This window comes from Girardinichthys multiradiatus, chromosome X (assembly GCF_021462225.1).
Source record: "Girardinichthys multiradiatus isolate DD_20200921_A chromosome X, DD_fGirMul_XY1, whole genome shotgun sequence".
Lineage (NCBI taxonomy): Eukaryota > Metazoa > Chordata > Actinopteri > Cyprinodontiformes > Goodeidae > Girardinichthys > Girardinichthys multiradiatus.
This window is the reverse complement of record NC_061817.1, coordinates 25,178,582-25,206,237: the sequence shown is the minus strand read 5'-3', so window position 1 is coordinate 25,206,237 and position 27,656 is coordinate 25,178,582. Positions and strand designations below refer to the sequence as shown.

Genomic DNA, 27,656 nt, shown 5'->3' with positions numbered 1-27,656 from the left:
ACCCATGATTGGGGTTTTGAGTGATGAACCAGGCTGGGAGTTTTAAAGGCCTCAGGAATCTTTTGCAGGTGTTTAGAGTTAACTCTTTGATTCAGATGATTAGATTCATAGCTCGTTTAGAGACCCTTTTAATGATATGCTAATTTTGTGAGATAGGAATTTTGGGTTTTCATGAGCTGTATGCCAAAATCATCCGTATTAAGACAATAAAAGACCTGAAATATTTCAGTTGGTGTGCAATGAATCTAAAATATATGAATGTTAAATTTTCATCATGACATTATGGAAAATAATGAACTTTATCACAATATGCTAATATTTTGAGAAGGACCTGTATATTTCATTTCCCAACAGGACTTGGCACCTGCACACAGTGTCAAAGCTACCAGTACCTGGAAATCCTTGTTCTTAATTTGCCAGCAAACTCGCCTGACCTTAACCCCGTAGAACTCTATGGGGTATTGTGAAGAGGAAGATGCAATACGCCAGACTCAACAATTCCAAAGAGCTGGAGGCTACTATCAGAGCAACCTGGGCTCTCATAACACCTGAGCAGTGCCACAGACTGATCGACTCCGAGCCCCAACTAAGTACTGACTGCTGTACATCCTCACTTTTCATGTTCATACTTTTCAGTTGGCCAACCTTTCTAAGAATCCTTTTTTTGTATTGGTCTTAAGTAATATTCTAATTTTCTGAGATACTAAAGTTGGGGTTTTCATTAGTTTTCAGTTATTACCATCAAAATTAAAAGAAATAAACATTTGAAATATATCAGTCTGTGTGTAATGAATGAATATAATATACAAGTTTCACTTGTTGAATGGAATTCCAAAAATGTATTAATTTTCTCATGATATACTAATTTTATGACCAGCACCTGTATGTATGTGTATATAAACTGCTCAAAAAAATAAAGGGAACACTCAAATAACACATCCTAGATCTGAATGAATGAAATATTCTCATTGAATACTTTGTTATGTACAAAGTTGAATGTGCTGACAACAAAATCACACAAAAATCATCAATGGAAATCAAATTTATTAACCAATGGAGGCCTGGATTTGGAGTCACACACAAAATTAAAGTGGAAAAACAACTACAGGCTGATCCAACTTTGATGTAATGTCCTTAAAACAAGTCAAAATGAGGCTCAGTATTGTGTGTGACCTCCACGTGTCTGTATGACCTCCCTACAACGCCTGGGCATGCTCCTGATGAGACGGTGGATGGTCTCTTGAGGGATCTCCTCCCAGACCTGGACTAAAGTATCTGCCAACTCCTGGACAGTCTGTGGTGCAACGTGATGTTGGTGGATGGAGTGAGACATGATGTCCCAGATGTGCTCAATCAGATTCAGGTCTGGGGAACGGGCGGGCCAGTCCATAGCTTTAATGTCTTCATCTTGCAGGAACTGCTGACACACTCCAGCCACATGAGGTCTAGCATTGTCCTGCATTAGGAGGAACCCAGGGTCAACCGCACCAGCATATGATCTCACAAGGGGTCTGAGGATCTCATCTCGGTACCTAATGGCAGTCAGGCTACCTCTGGTGAGCACATGGAGGGCCATGCAGCCCTCCAAAGAAATGCCACCCCACATCATTACTGACCCACTGCCAAATCGGTCATGCTGAAGGATGTTGCAGGCAGCAGATCGCTCTCCACGGTGTCTCCAGACTCTGTCACGTCTGTCACATGTGCTCAGTGTGAACCTGCTTTCTTCTGTGAAGAGTACAGGGCCCCAGTGGCAAATTTGCCGATCCTGGTGTTCTCTGGCAAATGCCAAGCATCCTGCACGGTGTTGACCTGTGAGCACAACCCCCATTTGTGGACGTAGGGCTCTCATACCATCCTCATGGAGTCGGTTTCTAACCGTTTGTGCAGACACATGCACATTTGTGGCCTGCTAGAGGTCACTTTGCAGGGCTCTGGCAGTGCTCCTCCTGTTCCTCCTTGCACAAAGGCGGAGGTAGCGGTCCTGCTGCTGGGTTGTTGCCCAGGTATGGCCTCCTCCACGTCTCCTGGTGTACTGGCCTGTCTCCTGGTAGCGCCTCCAGGCTCTGGACACTACGCTGACAGACACAGCAAACCTTCTTGCCACAGCTCGCATTGATGTGCCATCCTGGATGAGCTGCACTACCTGAGCCACTTGTGTGGGTTGTAGAGTCCGTCTCATGCTACCACGAGTGTGAAAGCACCACCAACATTCAAAAGTGACCAAAACATCAGCCAGAAAGCATCGGTACTGAGAAGTGGTCTGTGGTCCCCACCTGCAGAACCACTCCTTTATTGAGTGTGTCTTGCTAATCACCAAAGATTTCCCCCTTGTTGTCTATTCCATTTGGACAACATCATGTGAAATTGATTGTCAATCAGTGTTGCTTCCTACGAGGACAGTTTGATTTCACAGAAGTTTGATTTACTTGGAGTTATATTGTGTTGTTTAAGTGTTCCCTTTATGTTTTTGAGCAGTGGATATATACATACATATATACATTTTTACATTAAATTAATTGACTTTAAACTTGTGCATGAAATTCTTTATTTAATTATTGCACATAAACTCCTAATTGGCATATATAATTGTATGTCTTAACCTGCAATATATATTGCTGTGTTTGTCTCACTAATGTTTATTGTACCTTACCAAGCGTTTGTCCTGATGTGACAAAAGTACCAACAGCACTGACCTCAATATGTATCTTTTTTACATGGCTTCCAATCCAAATATAACTGCAGCTTAAAAGAATGAAACATGGAAACATGGAACATGGAAAAAAAGATCTTTTGGAAATAAAACAGACAGTGGCCTCAGCAGCTCATTAACATACACATTACTGTTCACCTCATTGTCCACAAGAGGTCAGACATTAACAGCAGAAGTCCTAAATAGTAGAATAACAATTTGTGCATGTTTCCCTGCAGGCAAAAGTTTACCTGGGCGGTTTAGGCAAAAAGCTTCCTTACTTTACATAAGTCACTTTTACATGAGCGCAGTCGAGTTTCCCTGTGTGAAGAATCTCAGTTTAAAGAAATAAGCAGAACAGGAAGTTGTCTTTTCAATCGCTTTAAATTTGCAAATTTGTTAATAATGTTCCCCTTTTCTTCATTTTTTGTCAGCGCAGGATGTTGGCCGGCCCGTTTTGTCTTTTTAACCAGTGGAGTAAACACGCCTTGCCCACAGGACTCAAGTTACGCCTACAGACAAGGAGGCAGGTTCACACAGTCCACGATCTCGGGATGTAAGTTAACTGTTTACATTGATGTTCGGCGGCCATGGGGACTGGAATAGAAACTATAAACCTGTATTCACATCCAACCAGAATGATTTCATCGTAAATCTCTGTGGCAGCCTTCCAACCAACCTTACTTATTTTTTATTTTCTTTTTGGCACATTTTTCTCAAGGAACACCTGAGTATCTTAGAGAGAGAAACTTGTCTGAGAGCTTTGTTGGATTGACTCTTCAAGCAGTAATGGCCACTGCCCGGCTTGATTATGTGGCTCCGTGGTGGACATACTGGCTGCACAATTTCCCTCACTTCAATTTTCTTTTCCAGCCGGTCGACAACACTTTTAGACCGGAGGAGGCGAGCTATCAGCAGGTTGGTAACTTTACCTGTGCGTAAAAACGCACGTATTTTATTGCTGAACACCGACTTTCCTATGTAAATGTTACATCCAGACCGCCTATGTTTAGGCGGAGAGCGATTCAAACTGCTGTGGTGGGAAATAAAGGACTTTCTCTCACACACACTTCTCATCTTTTTATCTACCTCTACAAGGATTTCAGTGTGTAGCGCTTTTATATTTCTGATCCTAATATCAGGAAGTGGGAAGATGTGCTAAGCAGCCATTCTCACATGATAACACATGACCTGTATTATAAATGTTGGTTATGGAGTGAACCAGGTGAGGAAAATGTTTTTTTGTATCCTTATGTCCAATATTATCCGAATAAAGCAGAAATTAGTTTTCTTAGTTTTTAATATAATTTAACATTTAAAGTCCCTACAATAATATTACAGGGATCCAAAATTTCAGAATATAGTTATTTTTGTTTAAAGTTAACACATTGGATATCAACAGTGATTTTCATAGCTGTATTCCTATAAGCCAAATTACTTTTCCTAGTCATGCATTTTAGACTTTCAATTTCACTTTGAAAATTACATCTTTGTATTATGGAATTAACATTCTAGACATCTGCAAAGGATATTTCAGTCAAGTTTTCTCATTTCTGAAATTTACTCTACTCTTATTCAGTTTTAATTTCCGACATCTGGCTTGAAAAAAAAAACACAAAAAAAAAACATATTTCCTGTGATGCCTGTAATGCATATGAAATCAGATCTAAAATATTAAAATATACATTTTAAGCATAAGTTGAACTGCAGAAAGGAAAATAAATTACTTCACACAATGGTTCATGGAGTTTCTGTGCTTATAATGGGCTCTATAATGAAAGAAATAGTGCAATGGTCATGCTCATTGGAAAGCCATAGTTTTCTACCTGCAATCCACAAAAAAAGTTAGAAGTGCTTATTTGTCTTTGTACTCCATCTTTGTTTGTTCTTTAATATTTCTGCTTCCAGACAGAATATGTTGTAATATCTCAGTTCTTTAACAATCAACGCATAATATAACCCCTGAAATTACGGACAGTATAGTTTTCTGCTCCAATCAGTCTTACAATTTCTGTTTCAGTTATGAAAGTAAAATTTTTTGTTTTATATAAGCTTATATTTCTTAAATCTCTGTGGTGGTTTCAGAAAACTTCGCACTTTCTAAATCTTTTTTTTTTTTAGTTGAATAAGTTCTATCTTTGAGAAATGTAGAAAATGCAAAAAAAAAAAAAAGATTAAACATATCAATCACATCAATTAACACATCAAAAGGGCACAATCAGCTGTTTTGTGATTTAATTAAATTAACCTTACACACGTAACCAAATTTTATATGGACATCCTTTTGCTACTGCAGATGATCAATGCATTCTGGTTAATGAAAGTCCAGTTGTGTTCAGTGTTTCACTTCCTCTTCTCTCCCCGTCATGCATCTATTCCCTTGTTATGGGCCTGGCCTGCAGTGAAAATTACAGTGTCAACATGTGTAATTACCAAACAATTGAGTGGAAAATTAGAATAGCAAGTAGAAGCAGCATTGTTATTGTAAAGAGCCTGAACTGAGTTGTGACAGAAAATCCAACCAGTTCGAACCCATGATGTACTTGTTTCTGGCTCATAAGCAGTGACTTGCAAAAAACCATTAGGAGATCATTGGATTAGCAGTTTGACCTTGATGGAAGTTAAGATGAGACCAGTCCAGCTGTCTTTTACTCATTTTTTGGGTTGGTTTAAGTTTGTGCATCTAAACTTGAATGTTTGGTCATTTATTTTGTAAATAACAAACTTTCTGGTTTAAGATGGGGATAAAGGCACCAGCATTACATGAATCTAAACAAGTGTGCAAACGAGTCCAGATCCCTATACAGACTGGAAAAGGATGGAACTTAAGTACCCTAGATCTTATTCTCTCACCCATTATGTCAGTCTTCCTTCCATTCAATTCAATTCAGTTCGTTTGAGTTTTATTTATATAGTGCCAAATCACAACACATGTCATCTCAAGACACTTCACAAAGTCAGTTCAATAGTATCATACAGTTTTCAAGTTGGGTACATACATTCCAATTAATCCTGACTACCAAACAGTGCAGTCTGATTCAGTTTATTATTCAAATCGGTTAAGAGGTTTTCTATCTAAGGAAACCCAGGAGATTGCATCGAGTCAGTGACTTGCAGCATTCACTCCCCCTGGATGAGCATGTATCGACAGTGAACAGTCGCTTGTATTGACTTTGCAGCAATCCCTCATATTGTGCCTTCATGTAGCAACAGTGGAACAGAAAACTCCCTTTTAACAGAAAGAAACCTCCAGCAGAACCAGGCTCAATGTGAGCACCCATCTGCCATGACCGACTGGGGGTTTGAGAGAACAGAGCAGAGACAGAAAAAGAACACAGAAGCACTGATCCAGGAATACTTTCTATGGGAAAGGAAGGTAAAACATTAATGGTTTTAGCTCCTTTAGTGGTTTCATCTAGGAGAGAAAGACAGCTAAGCAGATGAACTCTGAGCCAGTTTTCAAGTCTAGGGTATGAAAGACTGCAAATACAGTTAGTCACAGTAAAATTTCAGCCTGTAGCTATGTTTAGGAGAGACATGGTTAAACACTAAAAGATAGAGCCAAGTGTATCATCTGTAGAATGTGAGCATTAAGTTGTTGGTAGCAGCATCTTGTCTGATGCCACCCTCTAGGAAGGTGCCACAGCTAAACATAGAGCCAGGCCAGATAGGAAGAGCATAAACAGAGAGAGAACATAAAATTAAAAGCTGAAATAACAGCAAATAATGCAAAATTGGAGAGTAGTATGAGAATATAGCAGAGAGAGTGAAAGTGGTCATTATTTTCTCAAGCAGCCTAAGGCTATAGCAGCATAACTACAGAGAGAGCTCAGGATAACCTAAGCATCTCAACTTTAATAACGTTAACCTTTTCTAGAGACTATAGGAACCACCAGTAAACCTGCAGTCTGAGAACAAAGTGCTCTGTTAGGAATATATGGAACAATCACCATCGATCCATGCATGCCAGCATGCATGTTCCATATTTAAAGTTCTATATTTAAAGCTTGACATTGTAGAAATATCTCCCATAAATTCATAATGAACATCAGTATTTTTAGTGCAGTGTGTATAAAAGGAGCAGAGAACTCCACAGATTTGAGTCTTTGACATGAAAATGTGTAGAAACCCTGATGGATGGTTTTGTAACAATCAACAAATGTTACTTAAAATTCTGTTACAGTTTCAACCGAATCTGAATGTAAGGATTAGTCAGAGGTAAAGATGTCAAATCAATTTGTCAGTCACCCAGACATCTACATTGAACGTCTGGGCATTGATATTTGCAGATGTTGTGCCCCATGGGATGAAACATGGACTGAACTGTACACAAACAAAAAGACTGGTAAAAACTCTGCATCTTTAACTACACGAAATAACCTACTTATAGTCCAGCCCAGGAAGGAGAAGTCATAGCTAATATCCCTGTGATGTCATGGAGCCACTAACAAAACTGTTCTACCAGCTCCGCCTCGTTTTCTTTCCTAGAGATGCAGAAAGGGGAGAAAGCACGTGTGAATCTCTGACTTGCTGCCAAGCTGGACTTAGGGGCAGAACATAGTCGGGCATATTGTGAACAGTGCAGACTCCTCATGGACTCTGTGCGTACTCTCCGCCGACATCTGAGGTTTTATAGTCAGGCATACCAATTTTCTATATTTCTGGTATCCTACATTTCTCACACTATCACTTATATTAGGCTGCACGGTGGCGCAGTTGGTAGCACTGTTGCCTTGCAGCAAGAAAAATATATTAAGCAGGTCCTGCGTTCGACTCCTGGCTGGGGGTCTTTCTGCATGGAGTTTGCATGTTCTCCCCGAGCATGCGTGGGTTCTCACCGGGTACTCTGGCTTCCTCCCACAGTTCAAAAACATGACTGTTAGGTTAATTGGTTTCTCTAAATTCCCCTTGGGTGTGAATAGGTGTGAGCATGGTTGTTTGTCCTGTATGTCTCTGTGTTATGCTGCGATGGACTGGCGACTTGTCCAGGGTGTACCCTGCCTCTTGCCTGTAGACTGCTGGAGATAGAAGATTAATGAATGAAATTCTTATATTTTAAGAATAAGTTGTTGTGAATTTATTCCATATGTGTGCAGAGTTTGCTGTTTTAAGAATACTAGTGCCCTAATCACTCTTTTATCTACTGTTCTAATACCACTGCTATATTGGGCTGGTATTCCCAGGACAATTCTTAAAAGACTGAAAGTTATTTCATTAAATATTAAATACCTCAAGCACATTGCGCAACACAAACCAAAGTATAAGCAAGTACGATTAGGGTCATGTCTTTGTGGGTGCTACAATAATTTCATGCTCAAGACCCAAAATGAAATGTGCTTCATATGCATTGTTTTTATTTTTAAAGGCTGTTTCCAGTGTGCAAATGTCTGTGCTTTTTTTCTGCTTTAGTGTTTTTCTTCTGTGCGTTCCACCTTCTTGCTTCAAATACTTTTGCACATTCAGGAATCACAAGACTGAAGGAAAGACACGGTGTCACATGACACTCCCCTCCAACAGCCCTGGATAATTTTTGCTTTCCTCTCAGCCGCAGTGCAAATACTACTGCTGCACTTGGTGGAAAAAATCAAGATTATTTGTAAAATGTATTTGTCCTAAGACCACAAAGATGTATGTTTTATTGTTCTTAAATTCCTGTGGTCAACAGTCAGCAGAAAATAAGGTTGATGACAAGAATTATACATCTGCTGTCTAAGCTGAGTAATACAGGTCCTTCTCAAAATATTAGCATATTGTGATAAAGTTCATTATTTTCCATAATGTCATGATGAAAATTTAACATTCATATATTTTAGATTCATTGCACACTAACTGAAATATTTCAGGTCTTTTATTGTCTTAGTATGGATGATTTTGGCATACAGCTCATGAAAACCCAAAATTCCTATCTCACAAAATTAGCATATCATTAAAAGGGTCTCTAAATGAGCTATGAACCTAATCATCTGAATCAACGAGTTAACTCTAAACACCTGCAAAAGATTCCTGAGGCCTTTAAAACTCCCAGCCTGGTTCATCACTCAAAACCCCAATCATGGGTAAGACTGCCGACCTGACTGCTGTCCAGAATGCCACTATTGACACCCTCAAGCAAGAGGGTAAGACACAGAAAGACATTTCTGAACGAATAGGCTGTTCCCAGAGTGCTGTATCAAGGCACCTCAGTGGGAAGTCTGTGGGAAGGAAAAAGTGTGGCAGAAAACGCTGCACAACGAGAAGAGGTGACCGGACCCCGAGGAAGATTGTGGAGAAGGGCCGATTCCAGACCTTGGGGGACCTGCGGAAGCAGTGGACTGAGTCTGGAGTAGAAACATCCAGAGCCACCGTGCACAGGCGTGTGCAGGAAATGGGCTACAGGTGCCGCATTCCCCAGGTCAAGCCACTTTTGAACCAGAAACAGCGGCAGAAGCGCCTGACCTGGGCTACAGAGAAGCAGCACTGGACTGTTGCTCAGTGGTCCAAAGTACTTTTCTCGGATGAAAGCAAATTCTGCATGTCATTCGGAAATCAAGGTGCCAGAGTCTGGAGGAAGACTGGGGAGAAGGAAATGCCAAAATGCCAGAAGTCCAGTGTCAAGTACCCACAGTCAGTGATGGTCTGGGGTGCCGTGTCAGCTGCTGGTGTTGGTCCACTGTGTTTTATCAAGGGCAGGGTCAATGCAGCTAGCTATCAGGAGATTTTGGAGCACTTCATGCTTCCATCTGCTGAAAAGCTTTATGGAGATGAAGATTTCATTTTTCAGCACGACCTGGCACCTGCTCACAGTGCCAAAACCACTGGTAAATGGTTTACTGACCATGGTATCACTGTGCTCAATTGGCCTGCCAACTCTCCTGACCTGAACCCCATAGAGAATCTGTGGGATATTGTGAAGAGAACGTTGAGAGACTCAAGACCCAACACTCTGGATGAGCTAAAGGCCGCTATTGAAGCATCCTGGGTCTCCATAAGACCTCAGCAGTGCCACAGGCTGATTGCCTCCATGCCACGCCGTATTGAAGCAGTCATTTCTGCCAAAGGATTCCCGACCAAGTATTGAGTGCAGAACTGTACATGATTATTTGAAGGTTGACGTTTTTTGTATTAAAAACACTTTTCTTTTATTGGTCGGATGAAATATGCTAATTTTGTGAGATAGAAATTTTGGGTTTTCATGAGCTGTATGCCAAAATCATCCGTATTAAGACAATAAAAGACCTGAAATATTTCAGTTAGTGTGCAATGAATCAAAAATATATTAATGTTAAATTTCCATCATGACATTATGGAAAATAATGAACTTTATCACAATATGCTAATATTTTGAGAAGGACCTGTATCTTTAAACTTGACTGTTTCTGAAGGGTTGTTTTGACTCATTAAAACAACCACATGGTTGATGGGGTCAACAGTTACATAAGGTTTGCTGAAAAACTTAATTCAGTCTTAAAAAAGAACTTATCGCAACCATGATTTTCACTGATTGGATCTTTTTTTACTCTCTTCAGTCTCTGATATGTCTGGCTTGTGCTGGCGCTGTCGGCCTTGGTCTGAGCCTCCTTGCTCTGGCCGTGTACTTTGTGTGCTTATGCTGCTGCAGACGGAGCCTGGATGAAGAAACCAAACGGCCTGATACCTGTTGTGTCACTTGGGTCGCAGTTATTACAGGTCTCATAATATGGTAAGTAAAAGTAGTTGAAAACTCCTGTTGGGTTTGTTCTTTTTTCAGAACTACACCAAGATGCACATGTAGGCCATTTAAATGTTCTACACAAACACTAACAAACTTTTTGCCCATTCTGGATAGGTTTCATATGGATTAGTTATTTACTAATGCCTTAAATCAAATTTTTTCTTTAATCGTCATTGATACATGAGATTAGAAACCAAGTAAGCAGTGCTAATGAAGGGAACAGTTTTCTTCATTAACTTCACATTTTTGGGACAACCTTAGATGCACTTGCTTTTATGTCTCTGCATCTTCAGTTGTTTTAAACCCCTTGATCTCACAGAATGTGTTGCTCTGTACACTTTCTTAGTGTACAGACTACCTGAAAATCTCTCAGTGCTCAGCTTGTCATCTCCCGAGTGGTGTGCTGTCAAGCAGGGTTAACGGCTTACTTTTTATCGTCACAAAGATCTTTCATTTTAAATAAGATTCTAACTGTAACAGGGTAGTCTGCTCTGGATCCATTTTATATGTAATTGTACTTCTGGATAAAATGATTTATAAAAAAGGCCATATCTCTCTTGCAGTTTGTAAATTTGTTTTTTTTTTTTCCTAAAAAGTCAAGAAAAACAGACTGAAACAACTCTCAAATTTTGTCAGGGACAAGTACTATGTCGACACTAAAACTGTTGGCTCCTTTGATACCGATGTTTTTATACTGCATTTCTTGTTTTTAATGTAATTTACTATACCTCTATTTCTTTGTTTTCTTGTAAACTACTTTATTAATTTTCTAATGAATGGTGGAATACCACTAAACATGCGTTGTCCTGCCTTGGCTTGCCCGTGGAAATCTAATTAAAGGCAGTTAATTAATGTTAAACAAATGCTGAATTTGTGGCAGAAAGCCAATCCATTTATGCATAGTCAGTTTATCATCTTCAGTTGATCAGCATACCAAATGATCAACTTTAATTGTAAAGTTTAATTTCTATATGGATTGTTGAAATGTAACATTAACTAATGCCTTAACTTGCTTATAGAACATAATTAGTTTAATATTTAATAACTTGTTTGATTCTCATCTGGGACAAATCTAAAGACTCATGTGTGTTGCCAAACATTGTGCCACCAAATGCATTTTGAAGTTGCAATAAAACAATCATAACAAAACAAATGCTTCATGTTACCTTGGGGACCAGTTAGATGAGTAAGAAAAAAAACGTATACGTGATTTTGTATTTTGCCCAAGATACTCAGAAGTTCAACTTACACTGCTGGTGTTAAATGAGAAAGATTATAGAATTCATTGTTCTGTGTTGGACCACTTGTTTGCTGAATATTGGACCATTTGCACGTTGTTGGACGCCACTATGCCTTTCCAACGTCATCGGCCATTTTGTACCGCAGGATAGTCTGTCCTACAAAACCCAGCGGCCACTGCGGCTGATATGACGGGGCCGTCCCAGGTCTGACGTCACAGGAGGCAAAATTAAGAAGGCGAACGTTTGAAAGAAGCGCTTATCAGCTGTACACCGGACCAGCAACTGAAGCGCATCACTTCTGGAGAAGAGTTCCAAGTGGATTTCATTTATTCTCCTTCGTTGGCCAACGAAAAATTCATGAAAGAGGTTACTGGAATGAGAAGGCCAGAAATTTCACTTTGCCGATCGAAGACGTGAGTTTAACACGTAACAAAAACCACGGAGTTTCAAGGAGACGCAACTTTCCCTCCTTGCTTGGTTCTAGTCGACTGCTGACGGTCAGATCATATTTATCCTTTTTGCCAAGGAGGCCAAAGGACGAAGATTGACCACTCTTTCTCTCTTAGAAATGGTCTGGGCAGGGTAGAGGAAATTTTTGTGCGATTAGAGTCGCCATTTAGAGTCTAATGTGTTCTGAATTGTATGTGCATGCCATTGTTTTGAAACTTGCTGGTACTTTCGGAGTCCGCCGTGTCTCGCAAGTGTGTATTTACCGTGCAAACACCTGCCCGCAGGTGCACTGTGAAACTGGACCGCTATAATAACCTTATGGTGAAAATCAACCATTTGCTTTGTCTTAAACTTCATGTTTTACTGGTTTGCCGCCAAAAGAGTTTATGATCCTTTGTGTGGACTGAGTTTTACAACCTTGCTGGACGAAGGTTTATGACTGCCCGTGTCCCGCTGAGCTACACTTTGGGAGGGGTGCACCCAAAGCTTCATGCAACCATATTCCCCTTTTATTTTGCCATAACTGCCATAACTGCTGGTTTGATTTATTTTGTTTAGTTAGATATTTTTCCCTTTTGTGTAGAACTTTGCATGTTTGAGTCGGTGAAGATTATTAAATCGGAAGAGTGGATTGTATCAGGCTGTGATTTAATAAATATTCACGTAGATAAAGAGAAGGCGTTTTGTGTTTATTTTGTGCAACTATGATTTGTCAGTCAATATAAGGTTAAAGTTCCACACGTTTCAGCAGAAACGGTTGATTAAACAGTGACATCTCTGGTAATAGTTATCAATTATTACTGAGTATTTAACAATTGTAATTATCAAAGGCGTTGAGCCACACTTACAACACCAGAGGACATCTCTGGCTTCGATTCATAAATGAGGAATTTGGTTAAGAAATTAATTTGGTCAAATTATGATTGTTAATTATAATTCTTGATAAATATTAATTAATCAATAATCATAATTCCAACATCTGTATATATAAAAGAAAATTAATAGATATTACATTTGTCCTTTGGTTTGGTGAATGACTCAGAAGAAAAAAAAAAATATTCATTCATTTATTTTTTACATCTGTTATATATATTATAGGGTCCTGAAAGGGTTGAAGCCTTCTACTGTCTGGTAGGATGTTAGGTATAGGCAGGAAGGGTTGTCATTCACTGTGTATGTGCAGAGACCAACAAACAGGCATGTGCATGGTCATACATATAGTGCTTTGTAAAAATATTCATACCCATTAAACTCTATACAAATTTTGTTGCCTGATTCTTATTCAGATTTAGGTCTGAGCTTTGACTGGGCAATTCAACTCATGAAATGCTTGTATCTAAGCTATTTCACTGTAGCCCTGGTTGTGTTTTACGGGTTGTGGGTCTGCTGGAAGGTAACCCTTCACCTCAATTCCAAGTGTTTTGCAGCCTTTAACAGGTTTTCTTCCAGGATTGTCTTGTATCTAACTCTATTCTCCCATCAACTCTGAGAAGCTTCCTTGTATCTTCTGAAAAAGAGCATTCCCACAGTGTGATACCTTATCCATGTGTCTCACAGTGATGATGATGTGTTCAAGAAAATGTGAAGTATTTTCTTTTCTTCATGAAGAAAACAGGGATGTCTTTGAAGAATGGCTTTCTTTTTGACAGTATTGATAAAATAGACATTTGTGGAATGCATGACTAATAGTTGTCATCTCAACAGATCTCACCTAAGCTGTAAATCTTTGCACCTCTAGAATTGCAGGGAGTTTCTTGGCTGCTTCTCTGATTAATGCTCCTCCTACCCCAACTGTCAGTTTAGGTGAACAACCTTTCAGAACTTTCTTCCAGACCTGTTTGCTGTGTTCCTTGGACCTTATGATGCTGTATGTTCACTAATGTTTTCTGATAAATCCATGCTGCCTTGCAAAGCAAGATTTGAAATGTGGTTGAGAAACAAAAACTAGAAATGCATCGATTACAGTTTTCTTGGCCAGTTATGATTTCTGTGTTTTTACAAGGCTTTGAAGTAACACATTGAGTTCTAAATATATCACTGTGTTTATAATGATATGTTAATGGTAATAATTTTATGTGATGACAGTGTTAGAGCAAAAAAGGTTATTTATATGTTTCTTTTTCATTACTCAGCACTTTTAATTAATCAATTCAGTGTATTTTGAAATGAAACAGTTTTCAAAACATACAAAAAAAAATACACCCCACCCCTTTTATATAAAAGCACACAGTTTCCGAAGAGGAAAGCTTGAAATAAGAAAGAAAGATCACAACCTTTGGCGTTTTATCTATTATTACTGACTTGAGAATTGGGTTTTGTAGAGCCATGTAACACAAAGACAATGTGGCTGTATTAATCTTGCCTTGTAGTATACAACTGCAGTGCTTCAGTAAGAAGAAAGATTTCAAAAAACCTTCAGATGTATAATTGTACAGCAAACAAATCTTGGATCATTAAAGTGCAAAGTGCATGACAATGTTTCATAGAATAAATTAAGCTTACACACACACTTGTATAATACATCCTTAGGTATCTGTTGGTGTCACAGGACTGAAGATTTAATGCTATGCCAATCATTTTACTGAGGGTTTTTTTTTGCAGCTGGCTTATCTTCCAACAATATTCAAGGGCTGCAACTCTTTCTAAAACCCAAGTTGCTGTGGCAGTTTGGTTTTTTCATCCTGCATATTTTTGTACATATTTTAAGAATAATTGGGTAAGATATTGGTGTGTGACTTGTGTTATCTGTTAATGACATTGTGACTCCTGTGACTCACATTATATTACGAATTATATAGAGAAATAAATTTAAGAGTACTTGAATCGGGATGGGAAAGTTAGGTTTTATGGATCATTTCTGTCAATTTAAAAAGGTAGGAAACTAAGTTTCAAGAGTCACGTTGAAGATATGAAATTAGTTCTGCATATGATTTAATGCAAAAACATCTTTTAACTAAAGCACAGGAAATGGGTTTAGAAAGACTGCAACTGAATTGGAGCACTGATCCAATTAAGCTTGTAACAGTGTTGGGTTTTAACTTTGTTAGCTTCCTTTATCTATACCTAACAACTACTACAGCATATGAGTAATCCTAAGTAATGGGGTGGGATGCTGTTATGCAAGGTTGTTCTTGACCTCTCTGTGTCATGTTTCCTATGGTGACCTTGGTTAAAATTTTGTACCTTGCAGATACAATAGAATTTCTTAGCAAAATTGTAGTAGAATATTCTTTGCTCATTGCTATCTTTGCTTGTGCAGTTTTTGGATGTTTTGAAATTTGCACATTGTGTGATATTTCTCTCTCATCTGTACACAATATTCCACAAATAAGAGATTTTATAGTCAACCTATGTCAGATAAGTGCCTTAACTGGTGGTGTAGAGATGTTTTTGTGCAACAATGGGTTTGGTTTGGTTATGAATATATATCAATAACTGCCAAAGGCAATTGTTAAGTTAGTATTTTTCATCAATATTGCCAATTCGGGGCACCATCTAATTATCAGGAATTCATAGCCAAAAAGCTCAGTGTCAGTTATTGTTTTATGAATACCAGCTTGGTGTGGTGTGGTATTCTCAAACAGCCGTGTACACTTACACAGAATAAACACAAACAACTTATTTCCATAATATACAGTGCCTTGCGAAAGTACTCGGCCCCCTTGAACTGGTCAACCTATTGCCACATTTCAGGCTTCAAACATAAAGATATAAAATTCAAATTTTTTGTGAAGAATCAACAACAAGTGGGACACAATCATGAAGTGGAATTAAATTTATTGGATGTTTCAAACGTTTTTAACAAATAAAAAACTGAAAAGTGGGGCGTGCAATATTATTAGGCCCCCTTACATTCAGTGCAGCAAACTCACTCCAGAAGTTCAGTGAGGATCTCTGAATGATCCAATGTTGTCCCAAATGACTGATGATGATAAATATAATCCACCTGTGTGTAATCAAGTCTCCCTATAAATGCACCTGCTCTGTGATAGTCTCAGGGTTCTGTTCAAAGCGCAGAGAGCATCATGAAGACCAAGGAACACACCAGGCAGGTCCGAGATACTGTTGTGGAGAAGTTTAAAGCTGGATTTGGATACAAAAAGATTTCCCAAGCTTTAAACATCCCAAAGAGCGCTGTGCAAGCAATCATATTGAAATGGAAGGAGTATCAGACCACTACAAATCTACCAAGACCTGACCGTCCCTCTAAACTCTCATCTCGAACAAGGAGAAGACTGATCAGAGATGCAGCCAAGAGGCCCATGATCACTCTGGATGAACTGCAGAGATCTACAGCTGAGGTGGGAGAGTCTGTCCATAGGACAACAATCAGTCGTACACTGCACAAATCTGGCCTTTATGGAAGAGTGGCAAGAAGAAAGCCATTTCTCAAACATATCCATAAAAAGTCTCGTTTAAAGTTTGCCACAAGCCACCTGGGAGACACACCAAACGTGGAAGAAGGTGCTTTGGTCAGATGAAACCAAAATCGAACTGTTTGGCCACAATGCAAAACGATATGTTTGGCGTAAAAGCTAACACAGCTCATCACCCTGAACACACCATCCCTACTGTCAAACATGGTGGTGGCAGCATCATGGTCTGGGCCTGCTTTTCATCAGCAGGAACAGGGAAGATGGTGACAATTGATGGGAAGATGGATGGGGCCAAATACAGGACCATACTGGAAGAAAACCTGTTGAAGTCTGCAAGAGACCTGAGACTGGGACGGAGATTTATCTTCCAACAAGACAATGATCCAAAACATAAAGCCAAATCTACAATGGAATGGTTCACAAATAAATGTATCCAGGTGTTGGAATGGCCAAGTCAAAGTCCAGACCTGAATCCAATCGAAAATCTGTGGAAAGAGCTGAAGACTGCTGTTCACGAACGCTCTCCATCCAACCTCACTGAGCTTGAGCTGTTTTGCAAGGAAGAATGGACAAGAATTTCAGTCTCTCGATGTGCAAAACTGATAGAGACATACCCCAAGTGACTTGCAGGTGTAATTGCAGCAAAGGATGGCGCTACAAAATATTAACGCAAGGGGGCCGAATAATATTCCACGCCCCACTTTTCAGTTTTTTATTTGTTAAAAAAGTTTGACACATCCAATAAATTTCATTCCACTTCACGATTGTGTCCCACTTGTTGTTGATTCTTCACAAAAAATTAGAATTTTATATCTTTATGTTTGAAGCCTGAAACGTGGCAAGAGGTTGACCAGTTCAAGGGGGCTGAGTACTTTCGCAAGGCACTGTAGATAAGTATTAACATAATGATTTAACTTCAAGCTAAATACTTAGCAAACCCTTTAACTAGGCTAATAATATTTAACTAAACTACTAAGTAAAAAGGAAAAAAATGCTCAGTGGACCTGTAAGAACACGGGGGAAATTTTGTTGTATTGACGGCAAAGTGACAGGTAAGACAGAAATAATAACAAAATAAGAAAATAAAATACAGTACAGACCAAAAGTTGTGACACACCTTCTCATTCAAAGACTTTTCTTTATTTTCATGACTATGAATGTTGTACCTTCACACTGAAGGCATCAAAACTATGAATTAACTCATGTGGAATTATATTCTGAACAAAAGAGTGTGAAACAACTGAAAATATGTCTTATATTCTAGGTTCTTCAAAGTAGCCACCTTTTGCTTTGATTACTGCTCCGCACACTCTTGGCATTCTGTTGATGAGCTTCAAGAGGTAGTCACCTGAAATGGTTTTCCAACAGTCTTGAAGGAGTTCTCAGAGATGCTTAGCACTTGTTGGCCCTTTTGCCTTCACTCTGCAGTCCAGCTCACGCCAAACCATCTTGATTGGGTTCAGGTCCGGTGACTGTGGAGGCCAGGTCATCTGGCGCATCACCTCATCACTCTCCTTCTTGGTCAAATAGCCCTTACATAGCCTGGAGGTGTGTTTGGGGTCATTGTCCTGTTGAAAAATAAATGATGGTCCAACTAAACGCAAACCGGATGGAATAGCATGCCGCTGCAAGATGCTGTGGTAGCCATGCTGGTTCAGTATGCCTTCAATTTTGAATAAATCCCCAACAGTGTCACCAGCAAAGCACCCCACATCATCACACCTCCTCCTCCATGCTTCATGGTGGGAACCAGGCATGTAGAGTCCATCCGTTCACCTCTTCTGCGCCGCACAAAGACACGGTGGTTGGAACCAAAGATCTCAAACTTGGACTCATCAGACCAAAGCACAGATTTCCACTGGTCTAATGTCCATTTCTTGTGTTCTTTAGCCCAAACAAGTATCTTCTGCTTGTTGCCTGTCCTCAGCAGTGGTTTCCTAGCAGCTATTTTACCATCAAGGCCTGATTCACACAGTCTCCTCTTAACAGTTGTTCTAGAGATGTGTCTGCTGCTAGAACTCTGTGTGGCATTGACCTGTTCTCTAATCTGAGCTGCTGTTAACCTGCGATTTCTGAGGCTGGTGACTCGGACGAACTTATCGTCCACAGCATAGGTGACTCTTGGTCTTCCTTTCTTGGGGCGGTCCTCATGTGAGCCAGTTTCTTTGTAGCGCTTGATGGTTTTTGCGACTGCACTTGGGGATACTTTCAAAGTTTTCCCAATTGTTCAGACTGACTGACCTTCATTTCTTAAAGTAATGATGGCCACTCGTTTTTCTTTACTTAGCTGCTTTTTTCTTGCCATAATACAAATTCTAACAGTCTATTCAGTAGGACTACCAACTGTGTACTGTATCCACCTCCTGCACAACACAACTGATGGTCCCAACCCCATTTATAAGGCTTGAAATCCTACTTATTAAACCAGACAGGGCGCACCTGTGAAGTGAAAACCATTTCAGGTGACTACCTCTTGAAGCTCATCAACAGAATGCCAATGTAGGATCTCAGCTCCTCTCCTCCTGGTTGGTTCTGGCAGCTCATTATCAACAGCTGCAGCTCATCTCCTGATGAGCTCTCTGGGCTTCTTAAGGCAGCTGCTGGAACAGGTCTTTGCTGGGGACACCACAGTGCAACAATGCACCAGTTAGGGTTTGGAAAACACTTAACTACCATTCACTGCTTTTTGGTCGTTGAGAGTCGCAGACGGAGATCACCTGACTTTACTGTCCGGAATTGCTGCCGAGAACTGAGAACTGAAATTTGTTAACAGTATCGAGCAGATAGATACTGAGAGGTCATTTATTTTTGGAAGTGGCGGTAAACGGCATAAACTGGTATGTGAATGGTTCAGAATGGATACACAGGTGGACCATATGGACTTTGATGAATGGATGCCAGTAAGTAGAGGGAGAGGATGGGGAAGAGGTAAAGCAGAAGAAGGAAAAATATTAGCCAAAGGAGGAAGAGAGTTGGAAGAAAACTGTTCTAAAGAAGAGAGAGTAGTTAGGAGGAAAATTGGAAAGGAAGAATGTAAAATAATATTAAAGATAAAAAATGAAGAGGAAAAAGAGAACCTGAGTCCTATTTCACTATCTAGAGAAATAAAAAAAAAGAGAGGAGATGTTGAAATGGTGAAGGTATTGAGAGATGGAAATATACTGGTGTTGTGTAAAACCGAAGAACAAAGAAGAAAGGCTTTACAAGTTGAAAACATTTGCAAGAAAACGGTGACAGAGAGGAAGATTATAGGAGAAGATAAAATCGTTCGGGGTAATTTATGTCATTCCTCTGGAGGAAGATATAGACACATTTTTAAAAAAGCATTGTTGGTGCAAAGGTAAAAAATCTCAAAAGACTGACAAAAAATGTAAATGGAGGAAGAGTAGGAAGCCTGTCAATTTTAACAGACTTTGAAGAAACAGTGTTGCCACAAAATGTCAAAAAAGGATATCTGAGTTTTTCTGTGAGGCCTTTCATTCCTCCACCACTAAGATGTTTTAAATGTCAGAGATATGGTCATATAGCAGCTGTCTGCAAAGGTAAACAAAGATGTCCAAAATGTGGAGAAGATCACAGAATTGAAGATTGTGGGGAAGAAGTGCAGGAAAAATGTTGCAATTGTGGAGGGCAACATAGAGTTACATTCGGGGGATGTGAGGTAAGGAAGAAAGCAAAAGAAATTCAACAAATTAAGATGACTAAAAACATAAGCTATGCTGAAGCAGTCAAAAATGTCCAGAATGAAAGATCAAGGGATGCAGGTCAAATTAAGATTCCAGCTTATCAACAAAGAAAAGTAGAATCAGAGGAAAATGTTACAATGTCTGTGGAAAAATTTATATCATTTATAGCTTATGTCATTAACTGCACTGAACAGGCTAAACACAAAACGGAAAGGATTAAAATAATTGTCAGAGGAGCAGAAAAGTTCTTAGGGTTTAAAGAAGGATCTTGGGAATACATTAATAAAAAGTTGGAAACAGATGGAAGGCAAGGAGGAACCCCAGCTGATAGAAACATATGATAATATTACAATGGGATGCAAGAAGCTTAATAGCTAATGGACAGGAATTTAAAGGGTATAGAGATGGAATTGAAGAAAAACCAGAAATTATATGTATACAGGAGACGTGGTTAAAACCAAACCTAGATTTTGTAGTTAAAGGGTACAATAGTATCAGAAGGGATAGACAAGAAGGAAGTGGAGGAGGATGTGGAATATTTATAAAAGAACGGATACAATATCAGATATTAGGAAAAGGTAAAATTTAGAATACATAGTAGTTGAAATTTACAATAACAAAGAAAAATGTAAGACAATACATTTTTATAATCCATGTCAAATATTATCATTCAAGTTGATGGATGAATTAATGGGATACTTAGAAGGAAAAGTAGTCTGGTGTGGAGATTTTAATGCTAACAACACATTATGGGGAAAATGTAATGATAAAAATGGGCAAGTTATTGAAGAAATAATGGAAATGAAAAATTTGGTATGTATAAATGATGGAAGAGGAACAATAATTAATGTAAAAACAGGAACAGAGTCTGTGATTGATTTAACAATAGTATCAAATTGTTTAGCCAATAACTGTGAGTGGGACATTGACAAAGATACAACAGTAGGTAGTGATCATTACCCCATTAAAATCACAACAGGAATATTAATAAATAACAGGAATACAGGATTATATAAAAGATGGAACTTTAATAAGGCTGATTGGGAGAAATTTAAATATTTAAGTCAAAAGAAATTGGAAGAAATAGATGAGTCAATTGATATAAATAGTTTAAATATAAATATCTGTAAAAAAAAAAAAAAAAATCTTACAGGCTACAGAAGAGTCAATAAAAAAAGGAGTAAGACAGAACGATAAGAAAATTGTGCCATGGTGGACAAAAGAATGTAGTGAAGTACCGTAATAAAATTAAGAAATAAAGCATTTAAGATGTTAAAAAGTAACCCAATTTATCAGAATCTAATTGAGTACAAAAGAAAGCAGGCAAAGGTAAGAAAGATCATTAAGAATGCAAAAAGAGAATATTGGAGAAACTTTTGTAATACCGCAGGGAGAGAAACAAAAACTTACCAAATTTGGAAAACAATTAAAAGAATGAATGGTATTAGAAAAGAATATGGATATCATATATTAAAAATAGATAATACAATTATAACAGAAGATAAAGAAAAAGCTGAAATATTAGCTAAAACATTTAGTAAAATTCATAGTTCAAGTAATAATAGTGAAGAGGGAAAGAAAGGTAGGGAAATCACAAAGATGAACTATAAAGACTTGATGCGAAATAACGTAGATACAAATAAATTAATAAATGAACCATTTACAAAAGGAGAGTTGAACTTTGTAACCAGAAAAACAAAAAATACATCATCTGGAAAATATCAAATTTACTATACAATGATAGAACATCTCAATGACAAAGCAAAAGAAAAAATATTAGAATTATACAATAAAGTCTGGGAGGAGGAAGAGCTGCCACAGAGCTGGAAGGAAGCAATAATTATTCCAATAGCTAAACCAGGAAAAGATAACACAAAACCAGAAAATTATAGACCGATCGCATTAACATCAAATGTTGTGGGTAGAAGGATTATTAATTAAATTAAATAAAATGGGTATTACTGGAAAAATGTTTAACTGGATTAAAGATTTTTTATCAAATAGAACAATACAAGTAAGAATTGGTCAAGAATTGTCAGGTAAATATATAATAGATAATGGTACTCCTCAAGGAAGTATTATAAGTCCGTTATTGTTTTCTATAATGATAAAATATGTAAAAATATTGGTAAGGAAGTCGGTTGCTCACTATTTGCAGATGATGGAGCTATATGGAAAAGGGGTCGTAATATCAAAATTATTGAAAAGAAAATACAGGATGAGATTATTAGAATAGAACAATGGGCAAATCAATGGGGATTTAAATTCTCAGCAGAAAAAACAAAACTAATGGTGTTTACACAGAAAAGGAAAAGAGAAAATATAAAACTAAAATTATACAATCAAGTTTTAGAACAAGTAAAAAATATAAATTTGTAGGTATATTGTTTGATGAAAAAATTATATGGAAAGTACATATAGAAAGAATCATAGATAACTGCAAAAAAATATTAAACATTATGAGATGTATGGCTGGTATTGATTGGGGAGCAGATCAAACATCATTAAAAATAATTTATACAGGATTAATTAGATCAAATAGTGATTATGGAAGTATAATTTATGGATCAGCAGCAAACACACATCTTATAAAATTAGACAATATACAACATCAAGCTTTACGAATTTGTACAGGAGCAATCAGAACCAGTCCAATAGCAGAACTCCAGGTAGAGATGGGAGAGATGCCATTAGATATAAGAAGGAAAGAGTTAGCAATAAATTACTGGATAAACTTACAAAGCAATAATCCGGATCATCCCACACGTGATATTTTAAAACCATGCTGGGAAAAAAAAAAACAAAACAAGTTAAGAATTTTGGTTGGATTATCAGTAACAAAGCAGAAGAATTTCAAATATAGGAAAAAGAAATAAGTTCAATGTTGCTTTTGCCAGTGGTACCACCATGGTTATTACCAGAAGCAGTGGTGGATATGGCATTGATGGAAAAGAAAAAAGATACGAAATGTAGTTTAGATTCAAGTATAATACAGGAATATATAAACAATTACTATCATTATGTCCAGATTTACACAGATGCATCAAAAACAGATGAAAAAATAGGAGTAGCATTTATAATACCAGAATTTAAAATAAAAGTAGGAAAAAGAATTACAGATGGATTATCGATATATTCAGGAGAATTATTAGCCATATTGTTAGCAGTGCAGTGGGTGGAGGATATAAAACCATTAAAAACAATAATTTGTTCAGACTCAAGATCAGCATTATTAAGTTTAAAACATAATCATTCAGAGGGTAGACCAGATATTTTGTAGGAAATAAAACATACTTTATTCAGAATACAAAGAATGGGATTAATATTAGTGTTTTTATGGGTACCAGCACACGTAGGAGTTGGAGGGAATGAGATGGCAGACATGATGGCAAAGAAGGCAACACAAAAAAACATTAGCTTTATAATTAATATTAGTAGGTCAGAGGCGAGAAATATAATTAAACAGAGAATCAGGAAAGAGTGGCAAAAAAGGTGGGATGAAGAAAGGAAAAGAAGATGGTTTTACAGAATCAACAAGATAGTAGGAGAAGTAAGAACTAGAAGAAGGAGCAGAAAAGAGGAAAGATTAATTACAAGATTAAGATTGGGACATACAGGACTTAATTCTACATTGTTTAAAATAAAGAAATATAATACAGGAACATGTGATCATTGTGGAGAGGAGGAAACAATAGAACATGTAATATTGAAGTGTCAGAAATATGAATAAGAAAGAACAATTTTGAGGAGAGAATTTGAAGGTATTAAAGAAAATTTTATTTTAATAGATGCTTTGCCTCTCGCCCATAGACTGCTGGAGATAGGCACCAGCTCCCCCGCGACCCACTATGGAATAAGCGGTAGAAAATGACTGACTGACTGACTTTGCAAAGAAATTTAGGTAGCAAGCATATTCAAATTATAGTTAGATTTAAAAAAAGAAAACTAAATTAATAAATAGAATTTGATTGTTGGAATAGTAAATAAGATTTAAAACCATGAAGAACCACACTCCATATCAGTCAGTGGTGGTTATGCACACCGTAAAGTTATTTGCCAACTGCCAAAAATAATACAAGAAGAAGAAGAAGGTCTTCACTTGAACATAACCTCAGTTATGTGGATTGCCTGTCTGCCTACCTGCCCGGCTACCTACCTACCTGTCGACCTGCCTATCTGCCTGCCTGCCTTCACCTGGTAAATACTTACCTAAGGACTGCACTGTAAATAAACTCACCATCAGCACTCTCACCTTAGATTCCTGGATTTCGTCCTCCTCCCATGGTTCCTGGACAACACCAACCTATTATCCTAGGCAAGTCTACATTAGGAATACAGGTCCTTCTCAAAATATTAGCATATTGTGATAAAGTTAATTATTTTCCATAATGTCATGATGAAAATTTAACATTCATATATTTTAGATTCATTGCACACTAACTGAAATATTTCAGGTCTTTTATTGTCTTAATACGGATGATTTTGGCATACAGCTCATGAAAACCCAAAATTCCTATCTCACAAAATTAGCATATTTCATCCGACTAATAAAAGAAAAGTGTTTTTAACACAAAAAACGTCAACCTTCAAATAATCATGTACAGTTATGCACTCAATACTTGGTCGGGAATCCTTTGGCAGAAATGACTGCTTCAATGCGGCGTGGCATGGAGGCAATCAGCCTGTGGCACTGCTGAGGTCTTATGGAGGCCCAGGATGCTTCAATAGCGGCCTTTAGCTCATCCAGAGTGTTGGGTCTTGAGTCTCTCAACGTTCTCTTCACAATATCCCACAGATTCTCTATGGGGTTCAGGTCAGGAGAGTTGGCAGGCCAATTGAGCACAGTGATACCATGGTCAGTAAACCATTTACCAGTGGTTTTGGCACTGTGAGCAGGTGCCAGGTCGTGCTGAAAAATGAAATCTTCATCTCCATAAAGCTTTTCAGCAGATGGAAGCATGAAGTGCTCCAAAATCTCCTGATAGCTAGCTGCATTGACCCTGCCCTTGATAAAACACAGTGGACCAACACCAGCAGCTGACACGGCACCCCAGACCATCACTGACTGTGGGTACTTGACACTGGACTTCTGGCATTTTGGCATTTCCTTCTCCCCAGTCTTCCTCCAGACTCTGGCACCTTGATTTCCGAATGACATGCAGAATTTGCTTTCATCCGAAAAAAGTACTTTGGACCACTGAGCAACAGTCCAGTGCTGCTTCTCTGTAGCCCAGGTCAGGCACTTCTGCTGCTGTTTCTGGTTCAAAAGTGGCTTGACCTGGGGAATGCGGCACCTGTAGCCCATTTCCTGCACACGCCTGTGCACGGTGGCTCTGGATGTTTCTACTCCAGACTCAGTCCACTGCTTCCGCAGGTCCCCCAAGGTCTGGAATCGGCCCTTCTCCACAATCTTCCTCAGGGTCCGGTCACCTCTTCTCGTTGTGCAGCGTTTTCTGCCACACTTTTTCCTTCCCACAGACTTGCCACTGAGGTGCCTTGATACAGCACTCTGGGAACAGCCTATTCATTCAGAAATGTCTTTCTGTGTCTTACCCTCTTGCTTGAGGGTGTCAATAGTGGCCTTCTGGACAGCAGTCAGGTCGGCAGTCTTACCCATGATTGGGGTTTTGAGTGATGAACCAGGCTGGGAGTTTTAAAGGCCTCAGGAATCTTTTGCAGGTGTTTAGAGTTAACTCGTTGATTCAGATGATTAGGTTCATAGCTCGTTTAGAGACCCTTTTAATGATATGCTAATTTTGTGAGATAGGAATTTTGGGTTTTCATGAGCTGTATGCCAAAATCATCCGTATTAAGACAATAAAAGACCTGAAATATTTCAGTTAGTGTGCAATGAATCTAAAATATGTGAATGTTAAATTTTCATCATGACATTATGGAAAATAATGAACTTTATCACAATATGCTAATATTTTGAGAAGGACCTGTACATTTCACTTACCGTCTACATCCTATGTTTTGAGTCTGTTTTCATCCTCTGGTTTGTTCTACCTCGACTACCTTAGTGATTCATGATAGCCAAAAGTGTGCAAAGCAGTAATCAAAGCAAAAGGTGGCTATATGAAGAACCTAGAATATAAGACATATTTTCAGTTGCTTCACAGTTTTTTGTTCAGTATATAATTCCACATGTGTTAATTCACAGTTTTGATACCTTCAGTGTGAAGCTGCAATATTCATAGTCATGAAAATAAAGAATACTCTGTGAATGAGAAAATGTGTCCAAACGTTTGGTCTGTACTGTAGATGGATAAGATAGGATATCTCAGATGTTAGAAACACTAACAACTGCCTGACCATGGGATGTTTATTAGATATGCTGAATATGTCTTCGTACTTTCATAAAACGCAAGAAGGTTCTATTTATGTTCTATTTACTAAATGCAGCGTTATTGTCAGCATGGTTTATTAGATTTACAGCTATAATAGACGAAGCACATCCCTTAATGTATTTTTTTATTTTTTTGCTAAATGATTGGGATAAATTAAATTTAGTTCTTAAATTTAATATAAAAAAATCCCCTCTTGACTTAGTTTCTATTGCCTCTGAAGTAGTGTGTAGTCTTTTTTTTCCCAATTGGGGCTGCTTTGTTTGGCTCCTTGCATAAAAGAAAAACAAGATTTCTTGTGTAGCCGTCCACACAACAAAATATCCTGGCATCTATAAATCCTGTGCTTTGGTCTCATTCTCTATTGGTTTCCTTTCTTTTATATCCTCTGGTTGCTACAGGGAGTGCTTTTGCACAGCCACAAAAAGTGTTTCCCTAGAGTCTGAGCTGCCCCATGATGATCAGTGTGCCTCATTATTGTTTCATTACTAAGTCATTAGGTGATCCGTATTGTTGCTGATGTGTCATCTTGGCAGCAAGGTTAATGAAGAGCTTATTATGAAGACCAGCAGCTTATTATGAAGACCAGCACATATCAACTCAAGCACAGAAGCTTTGAAAGGCATAAAACAGGACTGTGTGGCTTCTTAAACCAAACTCAATTAGGTAATTGTTTAAACACATCTGTGCAGCTGAACTTATATGTACTGCTCTAATTGCATCTTTTTTGGTAAGATTTGATTGTAGTTAATGTTCCTTTTGTGTCATATTTCACAATCAAAAGAGAGAAAAGAAGCAGGTTTTTGGTTATGTGTGCAAAAAAAAAAAAAAGACAAACACAAATCTAAGCGATATCCATCAACTCTTACAATGATCTACAAAGTTTTATCTAGAGGAAGTTTTGCCCAAAAGAACAACCATATTTGAAAACAAAACATGGCAATGAGACAGAAGTGAGACTGGGTTTAGTTTTCCAAGGGTATTTTAATTAGGACACAATATTGTTTTTGTAGATGTGCAAATGAAAGCAGATGACTTTTACTAGAAGTACTTGTGTCAGATTTCTCTTTCTTAGACACTTGAAAGATCTAGCTAAAGAACATATGCACGTTTCTCTGATTGGGACAGATAGTGTTTTTCTGTTTTTCTTTGTATTTTGGTGTTCATAACTGTT

At 38.2% G+C, this 27,656-nt stretch overlaps 1 protein-coding gene across 1 annotated transcript in view; it reads left to right on the top strand.

The window, feature by feature from the left end:
* Positions 1–3,258: 3,258 nt before the first annotated feature.
* The window catches only part of LOC124862433 (protein tweety homolog 2-like), a 49,897-nt gene continuing 25,499 nt past the window's right edge, over positions 3,259–27,656 (top strand). The window contains exons 1-2 of the mRNA XM_047356330.1: positions 3,259–3,610; positions 10,198–10,370. Of these exons, the coding sequence (XP_047212286.1) occupies positions 3,482–3,610; positions 10,198–10,370 (302 nt within the window). The 5' untranslated portion in view covers positions 3,259–3,481. The remainder of the gene's footprint in view (positions 3,611–10,197; positions 10,371–27,656) is intronic.